The following is a 15,995-nucleotide window of genomic DNA, read 5'->3' as shown; positions in this document are numbered from 1 at the left end:
ACAGGAATGATTGCTTTTACCAGTGCACCTCTGATTGAGGAGTTAATGAAGCTCCCATATTATCATTAGATTTGTTTATTATATTTATAAGTCAGTGTAGTCTGAAATTGAGAATATGATGTATAAAATTGAATTAATAATACGTTTATTTTTCAAAAATTAAACGAGTAAACCATTAAGTTATAGTAATATATTGTGGTTATCTCATAAAGACAGGGGAAATAACAATGATAAAAATAACAAACAATCAAATTAGAAGACTTAGTTGATAATTGTTTTTCTTTAAAGATTTGGCAATATTTGCTTTAAGCAACCAAGTGTACTTTAGGTTTTGGTAAATCCATATTGTTACTGTTTGGCTGTTACCGCAACATTTCTGTAATTCAGTTATCAATTGGATTCAAATTGAATAATCATTTTCAATTATGCACAGTTCAGATTAATTAATTAAAAAAGGCATCTTTACTTACCGCTGTTCAGCAGCGATTTTCAATTTTTCTTAGTAAAACTTTTCAATTTATGTGCAATTTAGCAGTCGTATTATCACGTATTCTACTCCTCACGACTATGTAAAATCTAAGCATCGCTGCCCCCTGCTGTTAAAATGCCGTCACTGCACCATCATATCTGGTGCTGCTATTTTAATGACAGGAAATACTGTACACTCAAAATGAAAAATGAACAATTTGGCTCTTTTTCTTTCCAGGATAATTCACAAGTAGGACACAGCTAAATTCAAGCTTGTATGCCATAAATCTTTAATTATTGCCATCATTAAAAGAATTTGCCATTACGAAGCACATTATCTGTTCATTAGAGTTCATTTTACAGAATCAGTTTTGGAAAAAACCTGTGTATGACAAAAAAATGGGTTCATTTTATTTAAAATGCACATAAAGCTTCTCACCCTCAACAATAGCAGGTTGAGGCAATCGAGACAGATTTTAAAAGTGCACTTGGTCATCAGATTTAGAATGATCTCTCTATATGAGTTGAGGATCCATCCATCCATCCATCCATCCATCCATCCATCCATCCATCCATCCATCCATCCATCCATCCATCCATCCATCCATCCATCCATCCATCCATCCATCCATCCATCAAAATGCGATGACTTAAAGCTGCATTTGAAGTGATCATTTACTCGACATGGGTTTTTTTCTTCCGTTTAGCATGTACGGCCATTACGCTGCAAATTACAATATGCACACAGGGATTCAACGGCTTTGAGAATAAATAGATGGTAAACAAAACCCTCCAGATATTTCAGTGAGATGGGCTAATTTTCCCGAAACCCACAAAGTTGATCTCGTCAAGACAAGTCAGAAAACTTTGTGATGATGGGCTGTCAGCTTCCAAACCTCGGTCCCTCCCTCACGTCTGTGTGTAAAATCTAAACTCTCCAGCTGGCTCCAAACTCGCGGACGTTGCGGGCGAGCGTGCCATCTGGCTTCATCCAGTCGTTGTGCCTCTGCTGGTCAAAGTTCCCACACAGACCTCCCACCTTCCTCCTATATATGCGTGGTAGAGTGATCTCTGTGGAAACCAAGCATGAAACCCAAAAGAAACTGTTGGACGCCACATTTGAGGTCAACTGTAAGTCCATTACACCCTTAAACAAGGCTAAACGAGGTTACCTGCGGCGCCATGTCCATCAAACTTCACCAAGAGACCGAAGTCGGACTTCAGGTAGATGCGAGATGAGCGTTGGTAGATTTTCAGACCGGCAGATGGTGAAACGGGAGGTTTGATATTCCTTCCATCCACCTAAGAGAGGACAGAGGAGCTCATTTTGCCTGTGCCTGTTGACACCATACAGGTACCTGGAAGGCCACAACTAGGGAATGAGCCTGCACCCATGGTACACCCATGGTACACCCCATGGTACACCCATGGTACACTCATGGTGCATCCCATGGTACACCCATGGTGCACCCATGGTACACCCATGGTACACTCATGGTGCACCCCATGGTACACCCATGGTACACCCATGGTACACCCATGGTACACTCATGGTGCATCCCATGGTACACCCATGGTACACCCACGATGCACCCCATGGTACACCCACGGTACACCCCATGGTACACCCATGGTACACCCATGGTACACCCATGGTACACTCATGGTGCATCCCATGGTACACCCATGGTGCACCTATGGTACACCCATGGTACAACCATGGTGCATCCCATGGTACACCCATGGTGCACCCCATGGTACACCCATGGTACACCCATGGTACACCCATGGTACACCCATGGTACACTCATGGTGCATCCCATGGTACACCCATGGTGCACCTATGGTACACCCATGGTACAACCATGGTGCATCCCATGGTACACCCATGGTGCACCCCATGGTACACCTATGGTACACCCATGGTACACCCATGGTACACCCATGGTGCACTGCATGGTACACCTATGGTACACCCACGGTACACCCACGGTACACCCACGGTGCACCCCATGGTACACCCACGGTGCACCCCATGGTACACCCACGGTGCACCCCATGATACACCCACGGTACACCCATGGTACACCCATGGTGCACCCCATGGTACACCTATGGTACACCCATGGTACACCCACGGTACACCCATGGTACACCCATGTTACACCTACGGTGCACCACATGGTACACCCATGGTACACCCACGGTGCACCACATGGTACACCCATGGTACACCCACGGTGCACCACATGGTACACCCATGGTACACCCACGGTGCACCCCATGGTACACCCATGGTACATCCACGGTACACCCACGGTACATCCACGGTACACCCACGGTACACCACTATACACATTCAAGAGAAGAAGCACATCAATCAAAGTTCTGCCAGTACTTACGACCAGCCCCCGGTTCTTCTTGAACTCCACGGTGTGGTTGTACACTCGGATCTTGAGCTCGCGCAGCCTGTGGCGCCCGTCTTGCTCGTTGCTGTCCTCCTCTTCGTCATCATCTTCATCACTATCTCTACGATCGCGCTCTTCTTCACTGCTGTCGTCGCCGTCGTGGATTTGTGCATAGATGCCCTCCACATAAACATCCTGGAAGTTCTGTGGCAAGTTTTTGGACCTGACCAGCACGTAGGAGTGCTCGCCTTCGAAGCCATACTTCAACTCATCAAAGGTCGAGTACTTGGAGTCTCTGGTCATGGTACAATCCCCGAACCCTGCCGAGACGCATGGTGCAGTTCATAAACCATGACAAGACGTCTGCTACAGGTGCAGGCGGAGACTGATCGTACCTGTGGGCTGGCAGTAATAATCCCCCTCTTGATTCGGGAGGCAGACGGCGTCGTCATCGCATCCATCTTCATCATCGCACTCAATCTCACCCACCCCGTCTTCTTCCTCACACTCACATTTCTGCCTGCAGTGACTGGTGTACCACTCTTCATCGAACTGGGGGAGACAAACGATCATCACGGGGGGGTTAGAAACGCTCTCCGGAACAGGCCGGTGTTGGGGAGTGTCTCTCTAGTCACCTGGTGTTTGTGGCCATTCTCGTCCACACAGCCACACTGTCCAATAGGGACACACACACTGCCCTTCTGCACAAAGCCGTCATTGCACACACATCCTGGGTTACATGCCTCAATCTGGACGCAGTGTGGGGGACCGTTCAGGTGTGTGCATGTGGGAGTGCAGGCAGGGACACAAGGGGAGTAATGACTGTTGGGGGGACACAGTGGTGCTACAAAAATAGACCAAAGAGTTAGGGTACGCAGCGAGGTAAACAGGTTAATAAACAGGTCCATACAATTTAGAATTATCATTGGTGTTTTTTTACAGTGTCAATTCAGGAGACACGAAAGAAAAGAAATGAACTTGTTTGTGGTGGGTTGATTGTGTTACAGCTATTCCAAGATCAGCTGTGGTTGGAGGTTGTGTTGCACCTGTTGTTGCTGGTTCAGCTGTTGTTGGAGGGCGTGGTGCACCTGTTGTTGTTGGCTCAGCTGTTGTTGCTGGTTCAGCAGTAGTTGGAGGGCGTGGTGCACCTGTTGTTGTTGGCTCAGCTGTCGTTACTGGTTCAGCAGTAGTTGGAGGGCGTGGTGCACCTGTTGTTGTTGGCTCAGCTGTTGTTGCTGGTTCAGCAGTAGTTGGAGGGTGTGGTGCACCTGTTGTTGTTGGCTCAGCTGTTGTTGCTGGTTCAGCAGTAGTTGGAGGGTGTGGTGCACCTGTTGTTGTTGGCTCAGCTGTTGTTGCTGGTTCAGCAGTAGTTGGAGGGCGTGGTGCACCTGTTGTTGTTGGCTCAGCTGTTGTTGCTGGTTCAGCAGTAGTTGGAGGGCGTGGTGCACCTGTTGTTGTTGGCTCAGCTGTTGTTGCTGGTTCAGCAGTAGTTGGAGGGCGTGGTGCACCTGTTGTTGTTGGCTCAGCTGTTGTTGCTGGTTCAGCAGTAGTTGGAGGGCGTGGTGCACCTGTTGTTGTTGGCTCAGCTGTTGTTGCTGGTTCAGCAGTAGTTGGAGGGCGTGGTGCACCTGTTGTTGTTGGCTCAGCTGTTGTTGCTGGTTCAGCAGTAGTTGGAGGGCGTGGTGCACCTGTTGTTGTTGGCTCAGCTGTTGTTGCTGGTTCAGCAGTAGTTGGAGGGCGTGGTGCACCTGTTGTTGTTGGCTCAGCTGTTGTTGCTGGTTCAGCAGTAGTTGGAGGGTGTGGTGCACCTGTTGTTGTTGGCTCAGCTGTTGCTGCTGGTTCAGCAGTAGTTGGAGGGCGTGGTGCACCTGTTGTTGTTGGCTCAGCTGTCGTTGCTGGTTCAGCAGTAGTTGGAGGGCGTGGTGCACCTGTTGTTGTTGGCTCAGCTGTCGTTGCTGGTTCAGCAGTAGTTGGAGGGTGTGGTGCACCTGTTGTTGTTGGCTCAGCTGTCGTTGCTGGTTCAGCAGTAGTTGGAGGGCGTGGTGCACCTGTTGTTGTTGGCTCAGCTGTCGTTGCTGGTTCAGCAGTAGTTGGAGGGCGTGGTGCACCTGTTGTTGTTGGCTCAGCTGTCGTTGCTGGTTCAGCAGTAGTTGGAGGGCGTGGTGCACCTGTTGTTGTTGGCTCAGCTGTCGTTGCTGGTTCAGCAGTAGTTGGAGGGTGTGGTGCACCTGTTGTTGTTGGCTCAGCTGTCGTTGCTGGTTCAGCAGTAGTTGGAGGGCGTGGTGCACCTGTTGTTGTTGGCTCAGCTGTTGTTGCTGGTTCAGCAGTAGTTGGAGGGCGTGGTGCACCTGTTGTTGTTGGCTCAGCTGTTGTTGCTGGTTCAGCAGTAGTTGGAGGGTGTGGTGCACCTGTTGTTGTTGGCTCAGCTGTTGTTGCTGGTTCAGCAGTAGTTGGAGGGTGTGGTGCACCTGTTGTTGTTGGCTCAGCTGTTGTTGCTGGTTCAGCAGTAGTTGGAGGGCGTGGTGCACCTGTTGTTGTTGGCTCAGCTGTTGTTGCTGGTTCAGCAGTAGTTGGAGGTTGTGGTGCACCTGTTGTTGTTGGCTCAGCTGTCGTTGCTGGTTCAGCAGTAGTTGGAGGGCGTGGTGCACCTGTTGTTGTTGGCTCAGCTGTCGTTGCTGGTTCAGCAGTAGTTGGAGGGCGTGGTGCACCTGTTGTTGTTGGCTCAGCTGTCGTTGCTGGTTCAGCAGTAGTTGGAGGGTGTGGTGCACCTGTTGTTGTTGGCTCAGCTGTTGTTGCTGGCTCAGCTGTTGTTGCTGGTTCAGCAGTAGTTGGAGGGTGTGGTGCACCTGTTGTTGTTGGCTCAGCTGTTGTTGCTGGTTCAGCAGTAGTTGGAGGGCGTGGTGTACCTGTACCTGTTGTCGTTGGCTCAGCTGTTGTTGCTGGCTCAGCTGTAGTTTGAGCTTGTGTTGCACCTGTTGTTGCTGGCTCAGCAGTAGTTAGAGGTTGTGTTGCACCTGTTGTTGTTTCAGGCTGAGCTGAGGTTGTAGCAATTGTTGGCTCCACTGTAGCTTCTGTTGATGTCGGCATAGAGGTTGTGGCTGCTGGTGTTGGTTTATTCAGGTCTGTTAAATCAATCACAATCAAGAAAGCTGCATCAATGATTCATATCAGAATTAAAACAAACATCCCATGGAGGACAGATTCACCTGCGCACTCTCCATGATAAAGCTTTACATCATCTATGGCCACATCGGACTCTTCATTCGAGCCTCTTCGTCCCTCAAAGATGATCTGCACACAACAGACTTTGAGTTAAACTTCCTAGCAACAAATCAGACGGTGGCGTCTTCACTGGACTGTGACAGTGGAGGCGACCTGACCTGGAACACTCCAGTGGTTGTGAGCTCCACCTCAGCCAGACGCCACATATTTCCCTGGTCATTGGTCATTCTCCAAACATTACGAGCCAAATTGTTCTGGACCAAGTACACGTGGAGGCCCATCGTATCGGCTGAGCCGTACATGTGATACCAGAACTGCAGACACTTTGGCCCTGAGTTAGAACACTCGGCGCTGATCAGACGAGCCGTGTCCCCATGTGTCACGCTGCTGGCCTCGATGTAAAGATACCGACCACCTAAAAAGCACTGAAATGATTCACACTGTCTTCTTTCAACAACAACACAGGTGTTACCCATAATCATGAATCTTGTGTTCACAGATATTTGTGCGTAAAGGGAACGAGCGTGTTACCCCCTGTGTGGTCAGCAGAGGGCCCCGTCATGGGGGTGGGGGTTGAACCGCTTTGCCACGTCCAGTCAAAAGCATCTGTGACCGTCTGACTCCAGCTACAGAGGTGTCTGTCAAAGTTACATTCAGCGTTGCACACTGGAAGAAAAGGATTTGTGAAATCAGCATCTGGCACAGCCTCGTTAACCTGTATTTAAGCCCATGTATAGGATGATTAGGGTTGACCCTGAAATTAACGTCTAACTACAATTAGGCCTCCTGTTGTTGAGTCAGTGGTCCAGAAAATCCGGTTTCCTGTGCACTCACCTAGTCGTGAAGGTGGCACATCCGCAGGTGTAGTAGGAAGCCAACTTTCAACTGCCATGGCTGGAAAACCTCCGAGATGAAGTGAGCGATAAACTGTTATAATCAGAGTAATCGGAAGTAACTTGCGAATATTGTGAGTTGGAGATAAAAATCACCTGTGCATGAGCCAGCGTGGATTGAAATGTCATCAATGGCGACATCCGATTCAGCATTAGAGCCTCGAATAGCTTCCACGATGATCTGGAGGATGAATAAATGGACGTCTGATCAGCATAACTGTATCGTAAGCATAATAATTTAACCGTCAGTTAAAAAAATAACTTAATAACATTTACTTTAAATGGAGCTGTCGCACCGATGTCGATTTGTGCCTGATGCCACATTGGGCCGCGGTTGTTCTTGGCCGACCAGACTTTGGTGGCTCTGTTGTCTTTGAGGAGGTAGATGTTGAGCGCCATCGCAGTCGCCGAACCGAACATGTGGTACCAGAATTCCAAGCAGAGCGGTCCGTTATACAGGCACGATGAGCTCAGGAGGCGGGCTGAATCTCCATGGGTTACGCTGTTTCCCTCAATGTACATGTAGAAACCAGCTGCAGAGACATATATCAAGATAAACTCGGAAAACGCTGACGCAGCACTTGTCACGTTCTAACGCTGAGAACTACCTCCGGTGGTGTGGTCCTGGTCCGGGCCGGTTAGGTCTGATGGCGTGGGTCCGGAATGTCTCGTCCAATCGAAACTGTCCTGAATAAGCTGCTCCCACCCACACAGATCGTTTTCAAAGTTGCAGTTTACGGGACAGACTGTGAAAAAGCAAATCACCACAAGAAGGATTTGATCAGAAGCCAATCGAGATGAATGAAGACCGGAGATGTGTACATCTGTAAAATGATGTCAGTCAATCCCAAACCCAGCATCGGCTGGCTTTGGGATCCATGCTGTCTCTTTCGAGGATGGACAGAATCAATGAGGAGGCAAATATCGGGTATGTATACATGAGATCATCTATAGTTTCACCGTTCTGGGCTCAAAAGGTGAAAAAAACACTTATAACGTGCACAGTAAAGCTCGCTGAATGAGCGGAACCCAGCAGAGACACACGTCCAGGTCTCTCGTCCAGGTCTTTAGGCCTTTTCCTGGCAGCCTAAGCTGTTGTGTAATCAGCGCAATAAAAAGCAGCAGATAAGAAGTGAAAGTGAGAGATAACCAAATGACTTAATCTAATTTCATACGCTAATGCATCACCCAATGTTATCTCGGTATCAGTGCCACAGGTTCATGCCGCGCATCCTCTCACCGATTAAGTTGGACCTCCCTTAATCTCACCATCGTCGCTATCTGCCAATTGGGACACTCCGTGCCAGCAAACTGGCTCTGCAGGACTTCAGGGATTCACACAGGCTGTGTTAGCATTAGCCATCTGTTCTTCATTAGATATCATTCAAAGGACCCCTCTCTTGCCTTTATTACTGTGATAAAACGTGGTGGACAACCCCCGCAGCACAATCACCATAAAATCCAAGTAGCTGTTTGCACTATCTTGTGATCAGCTTGGAGCTTAAGTGCAGACACTCCACAGTGATTACCTCTGGGAGAAAGGCACGCGATAAAACAATTATTAGCCAGCTTCACATCAATTAGCGACAGGCAGAGGAACAGTTGAAACTGGCCTGTAGATTAAAACAGAACTGTGGAGCATTGTTCCAGGTCAGCTCTTAAAGGCCCTGCCATTTAAAGGTCACCTCATCTTATCTAGAGTGAGTAAACTCAGGCCCCAGGAACCAGTTCCAGGGCGGTTTGTATAGCCTTTACCTAAAGAAACAGGTGGCAGACTCCCCATCCAGTCGCACGCTTCGCCACTGCGACACCGCAAACATATTAAACAAGGGGGCCAAACGACAAGCATGTCCTCTGGCTCTCTTGAAACACGGCGTTTATTGCGACAAATTTGAGTCCGTACAGTGAATGACGCCGAGCCACATCGCGTTTTTTCCTACCTGAGTCTTTCAGTGATGGATGAACGTCTTCGGCCCTGAGAAACAAAACATGTGCTTTGATCATTAACGGGTTTCTGCGGTCTTATGAGCTGAAATGATGTTGACTCTCACCTGCACCGACTCCCTGTCAGGGTTAGAACGAGCAGAGCCGCTGTGGCCGCCAAACCTCCGCGGAGTCCTGCGAGCATGGCTGATCTTTCCTTCTTTCCTTGTTAATAATCTCTCTCACCGTCGCCGCAGGTTCGCTTCTCTACTGCGGAGGATTCGGCCCTCTTTTGTCGTCCTCTGGGGGGATGCTTTACGCATTTATAGGCTCACCATCTAACCGGGTAACCGCGACAGTGGGCGGAGAGAGGGAAAATTGGGCTGGACCGGGTCTGGGGTGTAAAAATGTGCAAGTGATGACAGTAACTAATGCAGTTGCAGGGAGCAGCGAGAGGCAGAGCCAGGGTTTAGCATCAGGTTATGAAGGAAACATGCTAAGATACAGATGTACATCAAAAAAGATGTCATAAAACAGAGTTTCAGCTGAGCCCTTACTTAATATTTGTCATATTTCTGTCTCACATGTTGATTCTTCATACAATCTCCCCATCAGCCTCAGAACATTCTCTCATTGATATTGGCCTCTTTGGCGGCGTCGCTAACATGCAATAAAGGTCTGAGCAGCTAATCCAGTATCTTGCTGTGGGCTGATTAGATAAAAATATATTACAAATATGAGTTACATCATTAGTTAATGTATGAAGAAGAACATTCCCTTCTGGACTGTTCCACCAATCACCGTGGTCCCAGCGGAGGGGGCAGCAGTTGTTGGAGGGAATATCAAAGCTCCAGGTTGTCTGAGAGAAGAACTAAGTGTTCTAGGAGCAGATGTAGTCCTTCCTGTAGTTTTATGGATAAAGCATGAAAAGTAAATGAATTAATCAATAAATTAAAAGAACACAAAGAGTTGATTAAACCATTTGTTCGACACCCCCATGCTGAAGAACCTTTATCAGTATATCATTATATCATGTCCTGGTGGTCTCGAGGCTGACCAATCAGAGCTGCTCTCTCCGACCCACCGTCCAATCAGAGGCTCACAAATCTCGCCCCTCCTAAAATGTTGGCTTCTGCCAGTCAAGGCCTTTATTTTTGCCTTTGAAAAGGCACTATTATTACCTGGCCTAGCAACAGACCGCAGATTTCGACTCGTCAGACTTCGGCGCCTTGTGCAAACCACGCCGGCGTTGCGCAAACGAGCGCCTGACATTTTGACCCTGATACTGTAAACACTGGCTTTGAGTAGAGCCTTTCAGAGCGTGCACGCTGGATCTCAAGCACATACACTTTTACACTTGATGACCATTTCGACAATTCTTCTTCTTATCCGCTTATTGTAACCTTACTGTAGCTCGTCGGTATGTGTCAACAAAGACGGGGCCCGAGCAAACCGACCATAACGAGGTGCGAGAGGAGCTCCAAAGTACTAAATAGTATGCTAATAATTTGAACACCAGAGAAACTCTGTTATCTGCGGAGATTAGGGCCTGATGTCTTGACCTTTTTATCTGTGTCTGTTTCGGTGGTGTAAGGTGTATGGAAAATATCGCAGGTGTAAAGTTACTCATAAACTGGTCCCACAGGTGTGTTCAAACATGCTGTAGGAGGATTTTACCTGCCAAAAAGTGGCTGATGATCCACTTCTGACTGGTTAATGAAGACTTAAATGCTGTGAAGCTTTCCATAATCTGGTCTGTTCCACACTTATGTATTAATCCATTGGCGTAAGACGCACATTCAGGAATTACTTTTGCTCGCCCTTCCGCCGGGCAGCAATTAAAAAGACCCATTAATGATCAACTTTGTCCAGAGGAAGCGGGAGAATGAGCAACAAAGGGCTGAGGAAAAAGCAATTTGCTGGGCGCTTTTGCAAGGATCGCTGCTGACGCCACATGACCGGATCCATGCCCAGCAGTTAATAAGCTGCTGTTTGCTTTCTGAAACTCCCGTTGGCTCCTTTCACCTACCCGGCCGCGGGGACACCTGAGCAAACGCGGGCAGCAGAGGAATGTGGGTTTGAAAAAAAAACCCCGACCTTATCTTTTAATTTTTTTTTCTTACAAAGGCCCACTGTTGTGACCCACTTGCCTACAGAATCAATATTCCTCTCGGATATCAGCTAAAGCAGAGCCGTGTGCTGTGATCCATGTTTCATTCGTTCTGCAGCACCTCCCGCCAGTGTCATCCCATCAGATCGTTAGTGGGAATAATGACGACGATGGTGATGAGGAGGTTGCTGTTTGTCTGCACATCCGAAGCCGGAACCGATGTCCTCAGCAGGCTCAGCAGAAGGACAACCAGGAAGAAGCAGTTCCATTGGTTTGGTGAAGGAGAACTTCAGGTACTTCAGCAGTCAACTGAACTTTGGTGACATGAATTTATGTGCACGCGCTCCATCGTGTGCACAATATTGTGGAGAGCATCTCATCCGTCCACAATGAAGATAAATCAGCTCTTCATTCCCGTGAGGTTGGACAGATGGAGACAAAATGGGAGCAGAAGCAAACACACCAACTCCACACGACATGAGGGAATATACACATTTTAAATCATAGGCTTTAAAATTTTTTTAAAAATAAACACAATTACTGGCAGTAAAGAAAGACGATGTGGCTTTATTGAATACAAAGCAGAATAGGTAAAGGGTGAAATAGAATCTTTTAATTATTCTACAATAAAACAAGTCTATCAAAACAAATTAGGGCCTGCTGCGTAGCATCTGCTTAATATTCATTGAATTTTCTGCACTGGATTTCTTAATTTCACAGCCAAGAGTCAAACTTGTTAACATTTTATCCTCTCAGCACAACAGTGAACAAGCTGCTATGTAGACATAAACAAGGTCTGTCGCATTCCAACTGTTATTGTCAGATTCATGCTGTTCAAACGGTATGTTCTAGTTTTGTTCTCCTTGTCATGTGACTTCCTGCCCTTCCTCTCTGTCCCTTCTTCCCGTTATGGTCCAGTGGAAAGTTTCCTCACTCTTGTGCATCGTTTTTTCTCCTTCTTCTGCACAGTTGCCTAACAGGTCATTTAATGAGTACAGGTGCTGCCCGTTCTGCTCAGGTAGGCTGGATTAATACTCTGTGTCACAGCCTTTTGTCAACAATCCTCCAAATATACTAGAACCAGAGAGTGCGATGTGCTGGAACCCTTTATCATGACTTAGGTAAGATAAATGCTTTATAAAATAAAAAAAATCCTCAGCTTTCTTTAATTTCTTTCATGAGTAATTAATTTTTATTTATTTTTTTTTGGGGGGGGGGGGGGGTGGTTGGTTATTCACTCTTTTCAAGCAGCTCTGTTGTTAACAGTTGTTTCATGCCGGTGGAGCAAAACCTTGGCGCCATCCGACCGTTCCGCCGGCAGGTGGCGCTCATTCTCCTCCTGAAAAACAAACCCAGGGCGCCACGTTTTTGCAGGTGCTCTACAAAACACGAGATTTTTCTTTTCCTTTCATGTGTAACCAGATCTAAAATATTTATATTTACCAGCACAGTGACGTCACACTTGGAGGTAAATGGCGCTTCGAGAAGTGACCCGGAAAACGATCAAATACATGTGAATTCAATTTCAGCAACAGCTGATCTCTGTCTCCAACGCAAGATAATTGCAATTTGTGAGATGCGATAAGAAATTATTAATTTTTTTTCTCCGTTGGAGGTTCAGCGATTGACTCGCTGATGAACTGGTGTAAAACCACAATAGTGGTGCAGCCAGTGGCCCAGTGGCCCATCTCCCCTCAATTAACTCCAGACTGCTCTCCATTACACGCTACAATGGAATGAGATGCAATTTCATCACCTCACACAGTCACATCGGTGATACTAATTGTTTTTCTCTTCATTTTCGTCGTTGCGGGGCGAGGGGGAAGGGAAGGGTCGGGGGTGGGCTTTTCTGCGTTAACAGAGGTGGGGAATTAGTCAGCACAACCTTAGAAGGGCAGGGACTCGAAAAACTCGCAGACATTTAATTCTAAATCAAGCTAAAAGGTCAAGGAAGACGCGGAGAGGTAAACAGAGAGTGGCTGGAGTAAGTGACTGGTGTCAGGGGAAGAAAACACAGTCCCACTTTTTAGCAGTAAAAACCCTGAAAATCAATCCCGGCATACAAGGGTAGCAGATTAAAGAACTGCTGTCGTGTCCAAGCAAGCTCATAAAGATGGAAAAACGTCTTTCTGGACATGAGTTATGAGGGCCTGTGTGATCAAATTAAGACAATAACTCATTTAAACACAGTCTTTTTTTTGCTGCCGCAGGTGTCCGTCAGTCAAAGTCACGAAAACAAAAGGCACATTTTCGAGGGCGTAGAGGAGTAACAAAAGCTTTATCATGGTGTTGTCATTCAACAGCTGCCAACGAGGACGGGACGTGCTGTGTTGTTCATTTTCAGAGTTTGCAGTGAGACTGGCCTCCAAATGGGGCTTTTTCACTGTAACTGTGGATAAAACTGGATTTAGAATGTAATCAAACATCAGGGACGATGAAGAAAACCTCTGAAATACATGTTTTCTTTTAAAAAATGACTCTTGTATACTTAAATCCTGCCAATATTGAATTCAGTCGGTGAATGTTAAAATAGTTCTAAAACTATTTTAAACCCATCTTTAGCATGACCGTTAGCATCCCTGGAGGGAAAGCCGGTGAACTCGGCTCTTTGTGTAAACCGATGATGTCATACCACAAATTAGGCAACGTTCGTGTCAAGAAACAAGGTCATTTTACATGGAGTAATCGTAGATGACAGGGTGAAGGACAACGTGATTTTTCAGCTGCTTTATTAGCAACACGCAATTTCCTTTTCTTAACATAAACTTTTGGTTCTCTGCCAGAATTTGGACAGTTTTTCTTTCAGCATTAATGTTCTGCGAAACCCCTTAATGATGGCGGAGGGCTGAACGTGAGAGAGGAGGAGGAAGCTGCCACGAGAGGAGAGGAGGCTTCTAATTAATAATGCATGAAGTCGTCCATATAAGAGGAGCATGGTGATGTCATCTGCAAGCGGCGTCGGTAAGACTTGGAGATGGAGGGAGGATTTGTCTTTATCAATAATGTAAAAAAAGAGCACACATGAAATGAGATCAGCATTGTGTTTTTTGATGTTTCCCTCATCTTGGTCTTTCTTAGACAATACGCGCATTCCCCCCTCCTGGAGTCGCTGAAGCAGGAACTGAAATTGCTTCGCTAACATCGATCGGGAATCTATTCTTGTCGCTAACCGGCTGAAACCAGTTAGCGACAAGAAGCTGGTCTCCACCCAAAAACTATAAAAATAACCTTTGTGAAGACTGTCACTCCTCAACTCAGGTACACCTACAGGACTGGACGGGGGAGAAGCCAACCCAAAGAGAGAACGAGCGCTAAAAGAATGTGTAGACTCGGAGCAAAAAAGAGCCAAAGAATCAAAGGTTTCAAACACGAACTTGCGCTCTTTGTTCTAATTCTTAGTTGTGTCTCAAATTCTTTCTTTCTGTCACCTTTGAAACTGGTCAGAATGGGGATTCACACAAAAGGTTTCATTAAAAAGACGGTTTGAGGAGAAAACCTTTGGTGTTTCACTTTTCAGGCTAACGTGCATATATTCAAACAGCATTAGCCAAAGGAGTAATAACATTGGTTTTTTTTCCTGTCTCAGCAACCGAGGGGCTCTGACAAACCCTCCTTTGCTCTGACGAGCTGCCTTCGCCCGCAGCAACGAACGCATCCACCCTTTCTTTTTTCCCCCTTCCTTTTTCTTGTAACAGATAACGGCAAGCAGTGGCGTCCAAGGAGAAAAGACCGCATCTGAATGTCAACTGTCACGTATCAGAGAAGACACAAATGGCACAGCAAGTTTGTCAGAGTCATAAAGACACGCATTATCTCAGCGTGGAGCCGCTCTGATAAGAGAAACAAAAGCCATGGGAATTTTAATCATGATCCCGGGATTACAGTCGAAAACTGAATGGCGTTGATTTGAATTTGCCCAGAAAGCAAAATGAACACAATTCACGAGAGATGCATGCAAAATAAGCGTTGCAGGAGGTGTGTTGTAGTAATAAATGCGCTGCTTTATTTATGCAAATACTTGCTAAATTTTAATTACGTGCTCAGCCACCCCTTTAGTGTGTAACTAACTCTCTATGACCCCCCAACCCCCCCCCCCCACCTCCACGGTTGCTGATGGTAACGATGTAATTATTGAGTTCAGTTGTCTCGGTGACCGTTGAGAGGCTGCTGGGCGGAAAAAGCCTCCAAAACCAGGAAATATTCGATGTAAAATACAGGATTATCACACTCCAGCGCTGCCAACAATGCTGATGTCAGAAAAGAGAATGAGCAACCCCAGGTTTCTGTGCGAACGGACCAGTTCTCATTATCTGTCCAGCTGTTTGAGGGCAGCATCTACACGGTTGCAGTGGTCTGCTCTTTTCTTGCATCACGGTGACCACAGGAGCCGTGAAACAAACACACCGGTGGAGGTCTGGCCACCTTTCTGTGCACCGTGTGCGTTCCCCTGCCATGAAATAGTCATGTGACCCTGACGGTCGCGGGGGTGAGCGCTCACCTCGTCAATAAACAATCTGTGCAGACACAGTAGGGCATTAGATCCGATTCATACAGCTATCACCATTCTCCCCTGAGGCCAAAGGGACCCCGGAGCTTTGTTTATCAAGCTGCCGGATCTCTCCCGTCTTCAGGAACATTTTGTATCTGCTCTATTGCAACCTGACAACAAGGACGGCGTTCACACCCATCATCCAGCCGCAAACACTTTGCGTTACCGAAGTGTGTGAAAACAGGAGAGGACACCAGCGCAGGTGGTTTAGCTGAAGAGTTCCTCCTCAGCCCGAGTCGTACCCCTGCACTTTTGTCCCCCCCCCACCTAAGCTTCATGATACCACGTTTTTCCTCGAACCATCGGGTAAAAGCACATGAATCAGACCCTCGAGGGTTAGGGATTCATTTACAATGCTGCAATCTTGATGCATCAGCTTGACCGCATGACATAAACTATGCATGCAGGCATTACGTGTGCTG

General features: G+C 47.1%; 1 protein-coding gene and 1 long non-coding RNA gene across 2 annotated transcripts; one reads left to right on the top strand and one right to left on the bottom strand.

Moving 5' to 3' along the window:
* Positions 1-741: 741 nt before the first annotated feature.
* On the bottom strand, positions 742-9,226 carry LOC101067963 (zonadhesin-like). The gene is made up of 16 exons (XM_029831143.1): positions 9,043-9,226; positions 8,932-8,966; positions 7,600-7,737; positions 7,268-7,524; positions 7,088-7,172; positions 6,933-7,001; positions 6,630-6,764; positions 6,257-6,513; positions 6,083-6,167; positions 5,697-5,998; positions 3,923-4,076; positions 3,512-3,720; positions 3,272-3,428; positions 2,871-3,196; positions 1,641-1,770; positions 742-1,539 (listed from the first exon to the last, which is right to left on the bottom strand). Exons 1-16 carry the CDS (start codon positions 9,117-9,119, stop codon positions 1,397-1,399), a joined length of 2,559 nt encoding a protein of 852 aa, XP_029687003.1. The 5' UTR covers positions 9,120-9,226; the 3' UTR covers positions 742-1,396.
* A 2,354-nt stretch (positions 9,227-11,580) lies between these two features.
* Positions 11,581-14,996, top strand: LOC115248005 (uncharacterized). The gene is made up of 4 exons (XR_003887039.1): positions 11,581-12,145; positions 12,291-12,398; positions 13,808-13,985; positions 14,103-14,996. It is a non-coding gene; the product is annotated as an uncharacterized lncRNA (long non-coding RNA).
* Positions 14,997-15,995: the final 999 nt, after the last annotated feature.

Source organism: Takifugu rubripes, chromosome 22 (genome assembly GCF_901000725.2).
Source record: "Takifugu rubripes chromosome 22, fTakRub1.2, whole genome shotgun sequence".
Lineage (NCBI taxonomy): Eukaryota > Metazoa > Chordata > Actinopteri > Tetraodontiformes > Tetraodontidae > Takifugu > Takifugu rubripes.
This window is presented reverse-complemented; position numbering and strand designations above follow the sequence as displayed.

Excerpts from the sequence above, each read along its gene's own strand:
- LOC101067963 (XM_029831143.1), bottom strand. The coding sequence starts at position 9,119 with ATGCTCGCAGGACTCCGCGGAGGTTTGGCGGCCACAGCGGCTCTGCTC. Across the intron at positions 7,002-7,087 it reads CCACGCTGGCTCATGCACAG|GTTTTCCAGCCATGGCAGTT; the intron begins GTGATTTTTATC and ends TTCATCTCGGAG. Across the intron at positions 3,429-3,511 it reads AGAATGGCCACAAACACCAG|TTCGATGAAGAGTGGTACAC; the intron begins GTGACTAGAGAG and ends TGTCTCCCCCAG.